The sequence below is a fragment of the Lynx rufus genome, unplaced genomic scaffold, assembly GCF_022079265.1.
Source record: "Lynx rufus isolate CCGP_SWC_20201006 ecotype Redwood Valley unplaced genomic scaffold, mLynRuf1.p SCAF_16, whole genome shotgun sequence".
Classification (NCBI taxonomy): domain Eukaryota; kingdom Metazoa; phylum Chordata; class Mammalia; order Carnivora; family Felidae; genus Lynx; species Lynx rufus.
Window position 1 is genome coordinate 5,774,785 of NW_025814830.1, and position 18,925 is coordinate 5,793,709.

Consider the following 18,925-nt stretch of genomic DNA (forward strand, 5'->3'; position numbering starts at 1 on the left):
GGCCGAATAATGCTCCACTGAACGGATGTGTCACGTTGTGTTTATCCGTTCAGCAGCTGAGGGGCCTTCGGGTTGTTTCCGCTTCCTGGCCACTGTGAATAGTGCTGCCGTGAGCATTTGTGTGCAAGTTTCTGGGTGAACGTAGGTTTTCGCTGCCCTTGGGAGATACGTCGGTCCGCTTGGAATTTCTGGGTCAAGTGGTAACTCTGTGTCTAACCATCAGAGGAGCTAGCAGACTTTTCCCAAGCAGCCGCGCCATTCAGCCTCCCCACCCACGACGTCCCCACGTCCTCACCAACACTCTGCTGTCGTTTGTTGTTGTTTTTAATCGTGGCCGTGCTGGCGGGCGTGAAGTGGTCTCTCATCACGCTTTGGTGCGCACCTCCCTGTGGCCGACGATGCTGCGCACCTTTTCATGTGCTTATTGGCCATTTGTAAATCCCCTTTGGTGAAGGGTCTTTCAGCCCCTTTATCCGTTTTTAAATTGGGTCATTCGCCTTTCCGTCGTCGGGCTGTACAAGAGTTCCTCGTGCATTATGAGTACGGGTCTCTTGTCAGGTATGTGACCTGCAGTGATACTTCTCCCATCCTCCGGGTGGTTTTTTCGCTGTCTTGATGGTCCTGTGAAGCACGGGCGTTCTAAGTTTTGATGAAGTCTGATGTGTCGATGGCTGGCTTTCGTTTTGGTGTCCCCCAAGTCGTGTGCCTCCTCCACTGTCTCAAAGAATCACACCTATGCTTTCCTTTAAAAAAAAGAAAAGATTTTAGCGTTAAGTAATCTCTACACCCCATGTGGGGCTCGAACCCACAACCCCAAGATCAGGAGCCACACGCTCCACTGACCGAGCCAGCCAGGCGCCCCACCGCCCCCCCCCCATGCTTTCTTCTAAGAGTCTTACCGCTGTCCCGTCTCCATGCCTCCTTCCTGCTATGGTGGCTCAGATGTGTTTTCCTCTTCAGGGTGGAAATATCTACCGGCTGCCCCATCCGATGAAGGAGGAGAACGTGGCAGATGGATGGTAAGCTCAGAAGCCACTCCTCCGCCGTGCCTGGGGGGCGCTCAGCCCCTCAGATTCCTCTGGTGGCCTTTGTGTGCTGGCCCCGGGTCACCCAGTTCTGGAAGCGTCAGTCCCGAAGAGGTACACACCCGGCCGTGAGGCGCTGCGGTGTGGTGTCCTCTCTCCAGTTCTTAGGGTTCATCGAGAGTTGCACCGGTGGATCAGATTTAAAACCAAAAAAAAAGAAAAACATTAACGATGGGGACGGAGCCCCGTTCTCGCGTTCTTCCGTCCTGCCATGTTTCCCCACAGTAGCCAGCAAAACGGGGGCCCTGCAGACTGGGCAGAGCCAAGGGGCGCTTACGTCTGCAAGAACTGCAGCCAGACGTTTTATACAGAGAAGGGGCTGAGCAGCCACATGTGTTTCCACAGCGACCAGTGGCCGTCACCTCGAGGGCAGCAGGAGCAGCAGGTGAAGGGCGCGCACCGTGCCTTCGGGGTTTCGGGCGGGCGCTCGGTCGCGGGCCACTGGATGTCATCTACTCCGGGATGGAGATGCACCCGAGTGGAGTCTGGGCACAGGGGGAGGGCAGGAGCCGGGCCGAGCTGCTCGTTCACTCCTGCCGACCGTTCGTCTTAAAGAGCCATGTATCGCATCCAGGAGTTTGGCGCGGAGTTTTGCCAACCACTGAGACAGGTGCCGAGGCCGGAGGGCGACGGGCAGAGTCCCCCAGGAGCCAAGAAGTCCCCGGACAGCCCCGCCGTGGCCCCTTTGGCGGTCCCTGCGTCGCTGCCCGCAGCTCCAGTGAACCGACCCGCCGGGAGCACCGCCAAGGTGGGTGCCGGTCAGTCCGCCCGCTTCCTTCCCGCTGCTTCCCCCCTTGCCAGCGGGGGCCGCGGGGAAAGCCCGAACCAAACGTCAAGAGAAACCTGAGTCGAGGAGAGCTCGCTTTGCACGGTCGTTCAGCCGTGCACATCCCCCGAGCCTCCTCTGTGCCAGCCCGCGCCGGCACGGCTGCAGACTGTGGTGACCAGGACAGGCTCCCAGCCTGGTGAAGGAGCAGGGCTGTCCCCGGACAGTGATGACCCGCAGTGGGCTGGGCTGGGGGGTGGGTGAGGAGCAAAGGGAGCTGAGGGCGTCCTGAGGGGGCACCAGAGACTCCTGCTGAGGAGGTCAGGGGGTGTTGGAGCTGAGCTCCGGCGGGGAGGGGGCAGAAGACTGGCAGAGGGGAGGGGAGAGTGTGGAAGGTGGGAGAGAGCATCGCAAGTCCGGGTGACCCGTCTCTTCAGCCTGACCTGGAGGCCCACTGGAGAAGTCCCTGCCGGGCTCAGGGCCGAGGTGCGTGGATGCCACTGCTCATCCCCCGGGAGCCGTTGCCACTGCCATTTTGTCACTTTGTCGTGCCGTTGCACTGTCTCCGCCCCCCCCCCAGGCCCCCACTGTAAGAGCCAGGCATTGGAACAACTGGAGCTGGCCTCACCTGGTTCCAAATTCCTCTGAGTCGGGGCCCCTCCTTGAGGGCTCCAGGCTCAGTTAGGATCTGGGCCCTGGCTCGGGCGTGGTGGCCCTGCTCGCCTCCCTTTTCTGGGGGCTCGGGGTCACGGGTCATACTCCCCTCTCCCATCTCCCGCCATATTCTCGTCCATCTCCCGCCCTCCCGAAGACGGAGCTGTGCAGCAGGTGGCCTCGCGTGAGCCCTTGTGATTGTGAGCTCTCCTCTTCCCCAGGGACAAGAGAAAGACGGGGAAGACAGAGACAGCAAGGAGAGCAGCCAACACAGGAAGCGGAAGAAGCGCCCCCGGCCCAAGGCCTTGTTCGTGCCTCCTCCACCCTCGTCGCCGTCGCCCGGAGAGCCGGGCCTGGGAGGATGCCACCAGAGCTGCCTGCGGTCTCCGGTGTTCCTGGTGGACCGCCTCCTGAAGGGACTATTCCAGTGCTCTCCGTATACGCCGCCCCCAATGCTCAGCCCCATCCGGGAGGGCTCTGGGCTCTATTTCAACACCCTCTGCTCCACCTCTGCTCACGCCGGGCCCGACAAACTCATCAGCAGCATGCTTGGTGAGTGAGGCTGGGCGCCGTGATCTCTGCTCAGCGCGCGGCGGGCCTGCTGCGGGCCAGACCCTCTTCTCTTGTCGCATTTCATCCAGAGATTCTCTCCGGCCTGTGGCCGTGTCTGGTCTGCGAGTCCCATTGCTGTCCGGAAGTGTCCCGGGACCATCTGGGACCAGCAGCCTTCTAGGTGCTTAGAATTTTACAGCCAGAAAGAAAATAGAGAGTCCGTTTAGCCTGACCACCATTCTGCCTGCCCTTTGAGTGATTTTTGACAGTTTTACTGAGATCTAATTCGCGTACCATATGAATGACCCATTTAGAGTATACGGTCTTTTTTAGTTTATTCACAGGGTTGTGTGCCCATCACACGATCTAATTTTAGAGCGTTTTTTAACACCCCCAGAAGCACCGTATCCATGCAGTCACCCCCCGCCCCCGATAGCCCCCACCTCCCCAGCCCTGAGCAACCGCTAACCTACTTTTTCTCTCTACGGATCTGCCCGGTCCGGATATTTTGTGTAATTGGAATCATACAGTAGGTGACATTCTGTGTCTAGTTCATTCACTTGGCATCCATGTGCACCCATGTTATCATACGTATCAGTGCTTCATCCCTTTTTATGGCCAAATAATCCCATTGTCTGGACACACTCCATTTTATTTATCCATTCGTCAGTTGACGGGCGCTTGGGTTGTTTCTGTCTTTTGGCTTCTGTGAATAACGTTGCTCATGAACATTCATGTACAGGTTATTGTTGGACCTGTGTTTTCATCTCTCTTGGGTGTATGCCTAGGAGTGCAGTTGTGGGTCATAGAGTTAGCTCTACGTGTAACCATTTAAGGAGCTACTGGACTGTTTTCCAAAATGACAGAACCATTTTAAATTTCCGCCAGCATTGTATGAAAGTTCCGGTTTCTCCACATCCTTGTCAACACTTGCAACCTTTTTTTTCTTACATAACCATCCTAGTGTGTGTGTAAAGTGGTTTTGATCTGCATTTCCCTGATGGCCAATGAGACTGAGCATCTTTCCATGTGCTTACTGTCCATTTGTAATCTTTTCAGATCCTTTGCCCAGTTTTTGAACTGCGTTATTATCTTTTTATTACTGACTCGTAAAAGTTTCTTCTGTATTCTGGAATTAACCCCTCTATCAGATATACAGTTTGCAAATTCTCTCCTATTGTGTGCTATCTTTTTATTTGTGGTCTTGTTTGCAGTACTAAAGTTGTAAATTTTGATGAAGTCCAATTTGTTCTTTGTCCCTTGTGCTTTTGATGTTGTAGCTAAGGTTTTGCCTAACCAAAGGTCACAAAGATTTACTTCTGTGTTTTCTTGTGAGTTTTATTATTTTAAGTCTTAAATTTGTTTGTGACCCATTTTAAGTTAACTTTTATATATCGTATAAGGTGGAAGTCCAAATTCATTCTTTTGCATTTGGGTATCACTTGTTCTAACACCATTTGTTGAAAAGACTGTTCTTTTCCTGTTGAATTAGCATGGCAATGTGGAAAACCAATTGACCGTAAATGTTTTGAGATTTTTCTTCTTTTTTAATACAGACATTTATAGCTATAAACTTCTCTCAGAGCACTGTTGTAGGTACATTTCATAAGTTTTAGTATGTTTTATTCTGATTTTCATGTATCTCAAAAGTGTTTTCTAGTTTTTCTTTTATTAATTTTTTTTGATAACACTGATTAAGGCGTGCATTGGTTAATTTCCACGTATTTGTGAATTTTCCAAATTGCCTGTTTTAAACTGATTTTGAATTTAATTCTGTTGTGATCAGACAACATATTTTGTATTCAGTGCTTTTAAGTTTTTTGAAGTGTTTTTATGGGCTAGAATATGTTCTCTCCTGGAGAATGTTCCATGTGTACTTAAGAAGAGTATATTCTCTTGATGGCGGGTGGAATGCATTGTAGATGTCTGCAATGTCTAGTTACTCTAAGTATTCTACTTCCTGTTATCTTGTGCCCAGTTGTCCTATCCATTATTGAAAGCATTGAAATCTCCAAGTATTATTTTTTAATTGTCTATTTTATCCTTCAGTTCTGTCAATCGTTGCTTTCTGTATTTATGGACTCTGTTTTTAGGTGTATTTATGTTTATATAATTGCCATATTTTCCTGATGGCTTGAACTTTTGTTACGATATCATTTACCATCGTTGTGATAATGTTATCATTATCTCTAGTAATATTTTTTCTTTTAAAGTCTAATTTGCCTGACATTAGTGTAGCCATTCCATCTCTTTTATGGTTGTTGTTTGCTTGGCATATTCCTTCCTATTCTCTTACTTTCAGCCAGTTTGTGTCTTTGAAAATAAAGCGTGTCTCCTACAGACAGCATTGGTTGGATGATGTATTTTTTTTAATCCAGTCTGTCAAACTACCTTTTGTTTGGTTTGTTTAAGCGTTCTCATTTAATGTTATATTGATACGGTTGGATTTGCATATGCCATTTTGCTTTTTATTTCCTATTTGTCTCATATCATTTTCTCCTTCTGTTCCTTATCTGCTTTCTTTTGTACTAAATGAATATTTTCTTGTATAACCTGTCAATTCCTTTAATTAATTTTTCACTTTTTCTTAGTCATTTTTTAGGAGTTGCTCTAGGATTTAAAACATACATCTTAATCTGTCAGAGTGTGTTTAGTTGTGTAATAATTTATTAATATATTAATAAAATATAGAAACATTGCTATCTAGTTCCGTTCCTTTTAACCCTTTTGCTATTATTGTTTTGTGTATAAACATACACATATATATATGTATATGTGTGTGTATATATATATATACACACACACATATATTTCACGTGTATGTATTATATGTATCTATCTATATATGAGAAACCCAGAAAATAGGGGTGCCTGGGTGGCTCAGTCGGTTAAGTGTCCGACTTGGTTTCATCTCAGGTCATGATCTCATGGTTCATGAGTTCAAGCCCCACGTTGGGTTCTGCACTGGTGGCATGGAGCCTGCTGGGGATTCTCTCTCTCTCTCTCTCTCTCTCTCTCTCTCTTTCTCTGTCCCTCCCTCACTCATGCTCACATGCTCTCTCAAAATAAACATTAGGAAAAAAGAAACCCAGAAATATATTTTCATCATTATCACTTTATATAATTTTGTTACATGAAAAAAGATAATAGAGGAAAACAGGCATTATTTATAGAGTTTGTTATATCAACCTTCTTATTTACCATTACAAATAACTTCATTTATTCCTGTGGATTCAGGTTACCATCTGGGTATTATTTCTTTTTTCCAATGCAACTCCTTTGTCCTATTATTGTCACATATAGTGCATTTTTCTATACTATAGGCCCACAATACATATCGTTTTATGTCATTGCTTTTTAAGTCAATTAAGAGAAGAAATATGTGATTATACTTATATAATTACCCATATTATTACCTTTATCAGCACCCTTTGTTTTTTTGTTGTGATTGACATTACTATCTGGTGTCATTTGCTTTCAGTCTAAAGAACTTTCTTTGGTGTTTATTATCGTTATGGAGATATAATTTACATACGGTTTATCCCTTTAAAGCATGTGATGCAGTGAGGTTTTTTTATTTAATTTTTTTTTTAATTTACATCCAAATTAGTTAGCATACAGGGCAACAATGATTTCAGGAGTAGATTCCTTAGCACCCCTTCCCCATTTAGCCCATCCCCCCTCCCACACCCCCTCCAGTAACCCTCTGTTTGTTCTCCATATTTATGAGTCTCTTCTGTTTGGTCCCCCTCCCTGTTTTTATATTATCTTTGCTTTCCTTCCCTTATGTTCATCTGTTTTGTCTCTTAAAGTCCTCATGTGAGTGAGGTCATATGATATTTGTCTTTCTCTGACCGACTAATCTCACATAGCATAATACCCTCCAGTTCCATCCACGTAGTTGCAAATGGCAAGATTTCATTCTTTCTGATTGCCAAGTAATACTCCACTGTATATATAGACCACATCTTCTTTATCCGTTCATCCGTCGACAGACGTTTGGGCTCTTTCCAGACTTGGCTATTGTGGATAGCGCTGCTATAAACATGGGGCTGCGTGTGTCCCTTCGAAACGGCACCCCTGTATCCCATGGATAAATGCCTAGTAGTGCAATGGCTGGGTCGTAAGGTAGATCTATTTTTAATTTTTTGAGGAAGCTCCGTACTGTTTTCCAGAGTGGCTGCACCAATTTGCCTTCCCAGCGGTGGTTTTAGTTCTGTTCACAGAACTGCATCCGTTACCACCATCAACTTTCAGGCGTTGTCATCACCCACGAAAGAAGCCCCGCACTCATTAGCAGCCACTCCTGTCCCTGCCCCCCAACCCCAGGTATACCCCCCCCCAGGTAACTGCTAGTATAATCTGGACATTACACGTATGTGGAATCCTATCATATGTGGTCTTTCGTGACCACCTCCTTTCCCTTAGCGTGATGTTTTCAGGCTTCGCCTCGGTTGCAGTTTATGTCAGTATTCTGTTCCTTTTTATGACTGAGTGATATTCCACCTTTACCGTTTCTCGTAAGACAGGTCTTGCAACAAATCTTCGCAATTTTTATTTGTCTGAGAGTCACTTTTTTTCACCTTTATTTTTGAAAAGCAGCTTGCTGGATGTGATTCTTGGTTGATAGTTTTTTTTTACTTCCAGCAGTTTGGGTATGTTATCCCACTGCCTCCTGACTGCCATTGTTTCTGACGAGAAGTCTGCCGTTAATCTGACTGGGGTGTTCTTGCACGGAATAAGTTGGTTTCCTCTTTGTCCTTTCAAGATCTCTTTATCTTTGGCTTTCAACATTTTGCCGAAGATGTGTCTGGATGTACATCTCTTTGTGTTTATTCTATTTAGAGTTTGTAGTTTCTTGGATTTCTAGATCTTTTTCCTTTCCTTTCCTTTCCTTTCCTTTCCTTTCTTTTCCTTTCCTTATTACCAAATGTGGGAAGTTTTCAGCTGTTGCATCAAAGCCATGATTCGTGTTTTTCTGCCCCTCCTCCTCTTTTTCTGGTACTCTCATTACGAGTATTTTGCTGCGTTTAATGATGTCCCACATTTCTCTGAGGCTCACTCCATTTTCCTCCGTTCTTTTTTTCTCTCTGTTCTTCAGATTACATAATTTCCAGTGATCTTGGAGTTTGCTGATCATTTCTTCTGCCAGTGCAAATTTACCGTTGACCTCATTTTGGTTATTGTATTTTTTTATTTTTTTAATATTTTTTTGAGAGAGTGCGAGTGGGGGAGGGGCAGAGAGAGGGGGACAGAGGATCTGAAGTGGGCTCTGTGCTGACAGGCTAACAGCCACGAGCCGGATGTGGGGCTCGAATTCATGAACTGCGAGATCATGACCTGAGCACAAGTCGGACCCTCGACCGACTGAGCCACCCAGGTGCCCCTATTGTACTTTTTTAACCCCAGGATTTCCATTTGGTCCTTTCTTATATATTCTGTCTCTTAATGGTATCCTGTCTTTGTTAGAAATCTTTATCATACCTTCCTTTAGTTATTTAAGCATGGGAACTGTGGGCAGAGGAAACCTGTCTCCTTGGCTGCACCTGCCTGGAGTAGGGCACTCTGGGCAGAGCTCCTGTTACACAGAGCTGGCAGGGGTGGGTGGGTAAGTGATGGGCGGATGCCACAGACTCTCGCTGTTCTTACCAATATTTGGTCGCTTTCTTGAATGGGTATTTTGTAAAATGCTGTATGCCTTTAGGACAGCTTCCAGGGACTTTCACTTACTGTTCTTTAAAATAATTTTTATCGGTGAATTTATTGTTCTGCTGAGTCCCTTACTCTGCTTTTCGGAAGTCCAATGCCCCTTCGTGCGATCTTTTTTAAAATTGTGTTTGATTGTGGGGGCACCTGGGTGGCTCAGTCAGTTAAGCATCTGACTCTTGATCTCAACTCCGGGCTTGAACTTGGGGTCATGAGTTTGGGTCCCACGTTGGACTCCACGCTGGATGTGAAGCGTACTTTAAAAAAACTATGTTTGGGGCGCCTGGGTGGCGCAGTCGGTTAAGCGTCCGACTTCAGCCAGGTCACGATCTCGCGGTCCGTGAGTTCGAGCCCCGCGTCAGGCTCTGGGCTGATGGCTCAGAGCCTGGAGCCTGTTTCCGATTCTGTGTCTCCCTCTCTCTCTGCCCCTTCCCCATTCATGCTCTGTCTCTCTCTGTCTCAAAAATAAATTAAAAAAAGTTAAAAAAAATTAAAAAAAAAACTGTTTTATTGTGATAAAAACAGTTAACAGGAGAGTAGCGTGAGAGACCTGGAGCTTATTCATCTGGCTTTACTGAGACCTAATGCTCACTGAGTTCTCAGTACCCACTTCCCAGGACCCCCAGCCCCTGGCAACTACCATGCCAGTCCGATTATGTGCAAGTGACAATTTTAGGTACTTCTAGAAGCGGAGTCATGCAGTATTTCCTTCTCTGTGACTTGTTTCACTTGGCATAACGTCCGCAAGTCTCATCCGTATTGTTGCATCTGAAAAGATCCTTAAAAACAAACCAAAACAGGTTGAACGGTATTCCGTTGTATGTAAATACCACATTTTCCTTACCCGCTCCTCTGTCGGTGGGCATTACGTTGTTTCCACTATCGTGAGTAGTGTCAAGTAAACGTGGGAGTGTAGATATTCCTTTTGAGATGCTGATCTCAGCTCTTTTGGATAAATACCCAGAAGTGGGATTGCCGGATCATGTGGTAGTTCTATTTTTAATTTCGTGAGGAGCCACCTTACCACGCGATCTTGAAGAGCCTGCGCCCCCCCCCCCCAGATCACTCGTGGTCCACCTTCTTGAGGCTTTTTGTTGTGTGTTTTCTAGATCAAGTGGATGGCTCTTTCGGCATCTGCATGGTAAAGGATGACGCCAAGATCAGCATTGAACCGTGAGTTGGAACAGACCTGGCACCGGAGGGTGGGTCCTTCCAAAGTGGGGGTACTTTTACCCTCCTTGTGAGCCAGTGTCTGTTTTTCCCAAGGAAAAGCATCATAGGGGATCCTGTCTAGCTCCAGAGTCTCCCTAAAAGAGAAGGGATGCGTTTCTGTGGGTGGATGTGGGAAGCTCCCCCCAATATTCCTTCTGTCCAGATGTACCATAGCCGGGTCAGGGGGACAGAATGTCTAGGACCCTGGAGTTCTGGGTGGAATTGGTGATGGTCCAGCGCAAGACCCTTGACTGTCTGTGGCACATGGCTAGATAAATATGGCCATGGATGTAGACGCAGGCCAGGTATCAGCATATACCTCCCCTATCCTAGACCCAAAGAGACACCGGAAGCCAGAGATATGGCAATAAGACAAGTCAGAGAAAGGAAGGAAGTATCCCTGGAGAGGTTTCTGGGATGCCCGCATGTGTCTGTCGGGGATGTCGGGACACTCAACACACGCGACAGATGGCAGAGGGTTTCCCCAGGGCAGGGCTGTGGCCCGAGAGCAGGGCGCGCCGCGCATCTCTGCTGCGTTTCCCGTCTTGGTCACGCGTGTACGCCTCGCGCGTCTGTGTGCGTGGCCTCATTTCAGACACATCAACATAGGAAGCCGGTTTCAGGCTGAGATCCCAGAGCTCCAGGAGAGGTCGCTGGCCGGAATGGATGAGCACGTAGCTTCTCTGGTCTGGAAGCCGTGGGGAGATGTGATGACCAACCCGGAAACGCAGGACAGAGGTGGCTGAGACTCTGCAGCCGAATTCCCAAGGGCCCTGCCCCCCCCACCCCCCGCCGTCTGAGGATTTCTCCCCCCCAGTTCTCACCTTGGCCAAGAAGCACGGGATCATGCTTGGCGCACTCTTGCTTCTCCTGAGCTGTCGTCTCCTGCACCCACCTCCCTTCTCACACGATTCGGGCCAGGCCGTTCAGAGCGAGTGCTCGTGCCTCCCTTCCCTCATCCCGCTTTCAAGGAGCCCCTCTCGGTGCCATCAGGGAAGTCTCCGCCCTGGCACTTGCTGACTCCGCGTGTCTCTTCTCTCTCACCCTCCGCTGGGACCGCTGGCTGGAAACAGTGACCGAGCTCTGCAACGTGGCCTGCTCCAGCGTGATGCCGGGAGGGGGCACCAATCTGGAGCTCGCCCTGCACTGCCTGCACGAAGCCCAGGGCAGCGTTCAGGTGAGGTGGAGGCAGGGGCAGGGCGAAGGGGAGTCTGGGGGAGCTCCCTGCTCTTCCGGGGCCGGAGGCTGCAGGTGCGCGCATCGTGCTGTCTGCTCCGGGGTGTGCGGCCCGTGGAGAGTGAAGGAAGGCCAAGCGTCCTTCTCCCGTGGCTTTGGGATCGGTGTGGTGCTTGTGAGCTGCAGATACGGGCTCAGTGAACCAGTTGTCTCTCGGGAGCAACAACAGTGCCGGTGTCCCTTGGAGACAGCTCAGGGGCCCTGGGGAGCCACAGCCCAGTGCACCCATCTCGGGTCCTGCACTGATTGGGTTTATGTATTTATTTTTACATTTCTTATTTTATTTTTTGAGAGACCGAGTGCAAACAGGGGAGGGGCAGAGAGAGAGTGAAATGCAGAATCCGAAGCAGGCTCCAGGCTCCAAGCTGTCGGCACAGAGCCCGATGCGGGGCTTGAACCCACAGACCGCGACATCATGACCTGAGCCGAAGTCGATGCTCAACCCACTGAGCTACCCAAGCGCCCCTGATTGGGTTTATTTACCGAGCTCTATCTCCTCGATTAAAAACCCACATGTGAAAACCCCTGATGCAACAGAAATGCCTCTGCCTACTCCAAGGACCCTCCTCACATTCTTGACATTTAGAAAAGAAACCAACTCTGAGTAACGAGAGAGGAAAAGTGTCATCACTCGAGCTAGGTCGCCAAGAGTCTGGTGCCACAGTCATGGCTTTTTCTCAAGCTCAGAGGCAGCAGCTGGCACGTAGGAGGTGCTCGGCAGAGTCAACACATATTGATAAGAGTTGTCTCAAGCGCTTGGTAATGTCGTGGCACGGGGTCCAGGGCCGGCTCGGGGGCCCCGGTCTTGGTTTCATGCTGCTGCCACCATCTTGAAATTCTTAATGAAAATTAAGATAATTTTTGAACAGGGGTCGGTGTTTTTATTTTGCACTGGGTTTCCCAGATTACGTGGCTGGACCTGATGGGAGTTACTCTGGTGAGCAGGACAAAATCCTTCTATTTGCAGGCTTACGTTTTAGAAGAGTCGAAACAGGAAATATATTTTTAATTTTTTTTAATGTTTTATTTACCTATGAGAGAACGTGAGCAGGGAAGGGGCAGAGAGAGAGGGAGACAGGGGATCCGAAGCAGGCTCCGTGCTGACAGCAGAGAGCCCGATGCGGGGCTTGAACTCAGGAACTGAGATTTAGGACCTGAGCGCAAGTCGGACACTCAACCGACTGAGCCACCCAGGCGCCCCTAAAATAGGAAATAAGTTTTTAAAAAATTGTTGGTGGTTAGCTCTATGAAGAACATGAAGGGGGGTAGTGGTCGAGGGCAGTGCGATTCCAAATGCGGGTCCTCGATGAAGGAAGGCGCTCACGCCAGAATAAATCCCCACACCGTTTCCCACATCAGGAAAATGTTGCCACAAGAAATCTGTCAGCCGCACTCACCAGTACGCTTAGCGATGCAGTCCCCGCATCCGCAAATGGTTCACGGGTGGTGGCCAGTCTGTGGAGCACGCACGCTCCGGGCAGTAGGGCCGGAGAAGGTCTGAGGGAGGGCACGAAGTGTTTGCTTTTTTTAATTTTTTACCGTTTGTTTATTTTTGAGAGAGAGACAGACAGAGCATGAGCAAGGGGAGGGGCAGAGAGAGAAGGAGACACAGAATCGGAAGCAGGCTCCAGGCCCCGAACTGCCAGCACAGAGCCCGACACGGGGCTCGAACTCCTGAACCGTGAGACGATGACCGCAGCCGAAGTTGGACGCTTAACCGGCTGAGCCACCCAGGTGGCCCCTAAGTGTTTTTCGAATGCATGAAAGAAAAAATCGCCTGCCACACTCCTCTTGTTTCAGGTTGCCCTGGAGACCCTCTTACTCAGAGGACCCCAGAAGCCGCAGACTCACCCACTGGCCGACTACCGCTATACAGGTGACTGGAACAAGGCGGCGGGTGTGGTTTTTGCCTGGCCGGGACCTTGTGAACAGTCAGTTCCGAACAGCAAGTTCTCTTGGGGCCTTCACCTGCCTTTCCAGAAGGGCCTGTCCTCTCGGGGAGTGACTCCGTGGGTGGGTTTTCTGCTGGTTGCACCCCACCCTCCCCCTTTCCCAGGGTTCCCTCGCACGCTCTGTTCGGCCACCAGGGAGAGGTGGAGGCAGGCTGGGGAGCAGCGGTGAGCACGCCGGCCCTGGAGTCAGGCAGGCCGGGGCCCCGGCCTTGGCGAGTCTCCCAACCAACGGAAGCCTCAGTTGCTGCATCTGTAAGGAGGAGATCGTAATGGTCCCTACCTGCTAAGGCTTTTGTGAGAGTTGTATGAGATTAAGCAAGGAAGGGGCTTAGCAGAAGGCTCGACGCATAACTGTGCTTGGTAATGGCGGCTGTAAAAAGGAGGGGGGTCTGCCCTTCAGCCATGTCCTTCCCGTCTTGGCTATTTCTCGAATAGGTTCAGACATCTGGACCCCCGTGGAGAAGAGGCTTTTCAAGAAGGCGTTCTGCACCCACAAGAAGGACTTTTACTTGATCCACAAGACGGTAAGGTGAATGTGGGCGCGCTGGTGTAGACAAGGCCCCGCGTCGCGTAGCTGAGCCGGGCTAGAGCCGAAGGGCCCCTCGGGGGTGACACTGTGCTTGTATCATAAACAGTTTCTAATATAAAAAGCCACGCTCGTGGGGCGTCTGGGTGGCTCGACTTCGAGCATCCCGACTTCGGCTCAGGTGATGATCTCATGGTTTGTGAATTCGAGCCCCGTGTTGGGCTCTGTGCTGACAATGTGGAGCCTGCTTCAGATTCTGTCTCCTCCTTTCTCTGCCCCTCCCCTGCTTGCTATCGTTCTTGTTCTCTCTCTCAAAAAAAAAAAAAAAAAAAGCACACAGGGGCGCCTGGGTGGCTCAGTCGGTTAAGCGTGTCTGACTTCAGCTCAGGCCATGACCTCACGGGCCGTGGGTTCGAGTCCCGGGTCGGGCTCTGTGCTGACCGCTCAGAGCCTGGAACCTGCTTCCGATTCTGTGTCTCCTTCTGTCTCTGCCCCTCCCCCGCTCACATTCTGTCTCTTGCTCTCAAAAATAAGCATTAACAAACATTATAAACAAATAAATACCGGTTCAAGACGGTTGATCGTATGGTTTGGGTTTTCCATACCTTTATTGTCTACGCGCTCTAGCAGTTATTGAGAATGGGATAGTAAGATACTTGCCTATAACTGTGGATCTATTTTTCCCTGTAGTTCTATCAGGTTTTGCTTCATGTATTTTGAAGCTCTGATTTAGCTGCATAAACACTGAGGATTCTTATGTTTCCTTCATTAAATGGACCTTTTTATCACCATGAAATGATTTCCTGTATCCCTATTATTTTTTTGCTCTGAAATCTGTTTTTCTGATATCAGTATAGCCAACTATTCCAGCTTTCTCAGAAGGCGATGGGTGTTTGCGTGGTATATCTTTTTTCAACCTCTTACTTTTAACATATTTGTGTTTTCACATTTACGGTGTGCCCTTATAAGTAGTATGCGTTGGATGTTGCTTTTTTTAATTTGTTTTAATTGAAGTCTAATTAACGAAGTGTTACATTAGTTTCAGGTGTCCAATATAATGATTCAGCAATTCTGTACTTTGCTCAGTGCTCATCAAGATAAGTGTACTCTTGGGTCGCCTGGGTGGCATATTGGATCTGACATCCGACTCCGGCTCAGGTCACGATCTTGTGGTTCATGGGTTCGAGCCCCGCGTGGGGCTCTGTGCGGATGGCTCAGAGCCTGGAGCCTGCTTCGGATTCTGTGTCTCCTTCTCTCTCTGCGCCTCCCCTGCTCGCTCTCTCTCGCTCTCTCTCTCAAAAATAAGCAAACACTAAAACAAATTTAAAAATTAAAATAAAAAAAGATAAGTATACTCTTAATCCCTTTCACCTGTTTCATCCCCCCCCCCCATATTCCCCCCTGGTAACCACCAGTTTGTCCTCTGTAGTTAAGAATCTGTTTCCTGGGGGCGCCTGGTTGGCTCAGTCGGTTAGGCGTCCACCTCCTGGTTTCAGCTCGGGTCATGATCTCACAGTTTGAGTTCGAGCCCTGTCTTGGGCTCTGCACTGACAGTGCAGAGCCTGCTCGGGATTCTCTCTCTCTTTTCTCTCTGCCCCTCCGCCCCCCCAAAATAAATAAATACACATTTAAAAAAAGAATCTGTTGGGGCGCCTGGGTGGCTCGGTCGGTTAGGCGGCCGACTTCAGCTCGGGTCATGATCTCGCGGTCCGTGAGTTCGAGCCCCGCGTCAGGCTCTGTGCTGACGGCTCAGAGCCTGGAGCCTGCTTCGGATTCTGGGTCTCCCTCTCTCTGACCCTCCCCTGTTCATGCTCTGTCTCTCTCTGTCTCAAAAACAAATAAACATTAAAAAAAATTAAAAAAAAATAAAAAAAGAATCTGTTTTTTTTACTTGTCTCTTTTGCTCTTTTTTTTGTTTGTTTTTCAACTGTTTTTAAATTCCATATGTGAGTGAAATCATGTGGTATTTGTCTTTCTCCGACTTATTTCACTTAGCATTATACTCTCTAGCTCCACCCATGTTGCAAATGGCAAGATTTCATTCTTTATGGTTGAGTAATATTCCATTGTATGCTTTTTTTTTTTTTTTTAACATTCGGTATTTTAGTTAGGGTGTTTAGACCATTCACATTGAACGTGATTGTCGAGACGGTTAGCTTCAAGTCCATTATCTCGCTGTTTGTTTCCTGAATGTCTCACCTGATCTTTGTTTCCCCTTTCTGCTTTTCCTGCCTCATTTTAGATTATTGGAGTAGTAAATTTTAGGATTCTGTTTTATCTCCTTTGTTGGCTTATTGGCTGTAACTCATTATTACATTGGTAGTGGCTTTAGGGTTTTGTCGTTGTTGTTGTTGTTGTTTTTTAACGTTTATTTATTTTTGGGACAGAGAGAGACAGAGCATGAACGGGGGAGGGTCAGAGAGAGGGAGACACAGAATCGGAAACAGGCTCCAGGCTCTGAGCCGTCAGCCCAGAGCCCGACGCGGGGCTTGAACTCACCGACCGCGAGATCGTGACCTGAGCTGAAGTCGGACGCTCAACCGACTGAGCCACCCAGGCGCCCCATGGGTTTTTAACGACGCATCTTTAACTCACCACAGTCGAACCTTCAAGTAATTGGATAACACTTTGCGTGCAGAATTAGTGCACCTCTGTCTCTCCCCCTGGCCCTTATATTATTATCGTTATGCATCTTATTTTCCATATGTTATAAACCCCCGAATGCCTTGTTATTATTTTCGTTCGAACAGCCAGTTATTTTTAGAGAGATTTCAGTAATACAAAGTCTTATATTTTTACCCACGTAGTTCCTCGTTTCACGGCTCTGCATCTCTCTGTGTAGACCCATGTTTCCATCAGGTATCATTTTCCAGAAAGAACTAGATCAATGTAAATCCTTTCACATTTCTTGTGGTGTAGGTTTGCTAGTAATGGATTTTTCCGGCTTTTGTGTATCTAAAAAAGTCTTTATTCAGGGGGCACCTGGGTGGCTCAGTGGGTTAATCATTGGACTTTGGCTCAGGTCATGGTCTCACGGTTCATGAGATCGAGCCCCACATCAGGCTGTGCACTGGTGGCACAGAGCCTGCTTGGGATTCTCTCTCTCCCTCTCTGTCTCTCTTTCTCTGCCCCTTCCCCACTTGTGCTCGCTCTCTCTTTCTCTCTCTCTCTCTCTCTCTCTCCAAATAAATAAATAAATAAACTTTTTTTGAAAAGTCTCTATTTTGCCTTCATTTCCGAAAGCTATCGTTGCTACGTGTGGCATTCTAGTTTGACGGGTTTTTTTTTTTGAAGTCTTGAAGTAATTTAAAGATGTTGCTCTATTTTCTTCTTGCTTTTACTGTTTCCAGCACGAAATCTCCTGGTTTCCTTGTCTTTGCTCCTATGTATAAAACATGTCTTCTGTTTGTTTTGTGGCTGGCTGTTTGGATGAATTTCTCTCTACTCCTGATTTTGAGCAGTTTTATTATGGTGTGCGTTGGCATCGTTTTCTTCTTCTTTTTTTTTTCCCCCTTGTGATTGGGGTTTGTTGAGCTTCTTAGATCTGTGGGTTTGGAGTTTTTATTCAATTGGGGGATATTCAGCCTTCCTTCTTCAAATATGTCTCGTGTCCCTCCCTTTTCCTTCAAGGACCCCACTGATGTGTGTGTGTGTGTGTGTGTGTGTGGCTTCCTGCACTTGCCCCACAGCTCACTGACGTTCGTTTTCATCTATCTGACTGTTTTCCCTCTGTGTGGTTCATTTTGGATGGTTTCTGTTGCTGCATCTTCAGGTTCACTCATCTTTCCTCCTGCGGCCCCGAATCTGTCATTAATCCCATGTGGTGTAGTGTTCATCTTAGATTTTTTTCTCTCCTTAAAAGTTCTCTTTGGGTCTCTTTTTTAATTTTTATTATTTTTTTTGAATGCTTATTTATTTTTGAGAGAGAGAGAGAGAGAGACAGTGCGAGCGGGGGGCGGGGTGGGGGCAGAGAGAGGACAGAATCCGAAGCAGGGTCCAGGCTCGGGGCTGCCAGCAGAGAGCCCGACAGGGGGCTCCAACTCACGGACCACAAGATCATGACTTGAGCCGAAGTCGGACACTTAACCGACTGAGACACCCAGGCGCCCCCTTTGGGTCTCTTTTATATCTTCCATGTCTCTACCTAACTTTTTGATCACATATTATGCAGATATCATAATATTAATGTCCTTTGGTGCCAATTCTTTTTTTTTTTTTAACGTTTATTTATTTTTGAGACACAGACAGAGCATGAACGGGGGAGGGTCAGAGAGAGGGAGACACAGAATCTGAAACAGGCTCCAGGCTCTGAGCTGTCAGCACAGAGCCCGATGCGGGGCTCGAACTCACAGACCGCGAGACCATGACCTGAACCGAAGTCGGCCGCTTAACTGACTGAGCCACCCAGGCGCCCCACTTTGGTGCCAATTCTAACATCTGTGTGTGTTCTGGGTTGATTTTGACAGATTGACTTTTCTCCACATTTTATATTTTCCTGGCTCTTTGCTTGCCTGGTAATTTTTCATTAGATTCCAGGCGTTGTGAATTTCGGCTTATTGGGTGCTGGATATTTTTGCATTCTTATAAATATCCTTGAACTTTGTTCTGGCACAGTTACTTGAAAACAACTTTTTCCCTTTTTTTGAAGTTTTATTTATTTTGAGACAGAAAGAGAGCGAGCGAGCATATGTGTGCGAGTTGGGGAGGGGCAGAGAGAGGGAGAATGAGGATCTCGAGCAGGCCCCCCCCCCCGGGCTGTTGGAGCCCGACGCGGGGCTCAATCCCATGACCCTGGGATGATGACCTGAGCCAAACCAAGAGTTTAACCAGCCGAGCCACCCAGGCGCCCCACAGCTCGTTCCTTTGGGGTATTGCCTTTAGGTTCTTTAACCTGGAACCAGAACAGCTTTCATCTAAGGCTAATTAATTATTCCTCATTTCTGAGGCAAAACCCTCCTCTTACTCTACCGGTGCCCCGTGAATTATGAGGTCTTCCACCCCAGCTGGTGGGGACACACACCAGTCCCGTCCCCATGAGAGCCACGGGCACCTTTCCCTCTGACCATCTCGGGTGAGTCTTTACCGAGCTTCGTGTGGTCTCTTCGCACGCACTTCGCTGAATCCTCGAGGGCGACGCTGTCCGGATCCCTGGCGCTTTCCTCCGTGCCGCCGTCTCCTCTGCTGTACTTTGTCCTGTGGACTCTTGCCACCTCGGCCCCAGGCACTCGGCTCCCTT

General features: G+C 48.3%; 1 protein-coding gene across 1 annotated transcript in view; it reads left to right on the forward strand.

Moving 5' to 3' along the window:
- ZNF541 (zinc finger protein 541) overlaps positions 1-18,925 on the forward strand; it is a 41,701-nt gene that overhangs the window by 20,293 nt on the left and 2,483 nt on the right. Inside the window, exons 5-13 of the mRNA XM_047079145.1 lie at positions 961-1,019; positions 1,311-1,470; positions 1,660-1,833; positions 2,727-3,057; positions 9,873-9,936; positions 10,571-10,713; positions 11,049-11,152; positions 13,012-13,087; positions 13,599-13,687. Of these exons, the coding sequence (XP_046935101.1) occupies positions 961-1,019; positions 1,311-1,470; positions 1,660-1,833; positions 2,727-3,057; positions 9,873-9,936; positions 10,571-10,713; positions 11,049-11,152; positions 13,012-13,087; positions 13,599-13,687 (1,200 nt within the window). The remainder of the gene's footprint in view (positions 1-960; positions 1,020-1,310; positions 1,471-1,659; positions 1,834-2,726; positions 3,058-9,872; positions 9,937-10,570; positions 10,714-11,048; positions 11,153-13,011; positions 13,088-13,598; positions 13,688-18,925) is intronic.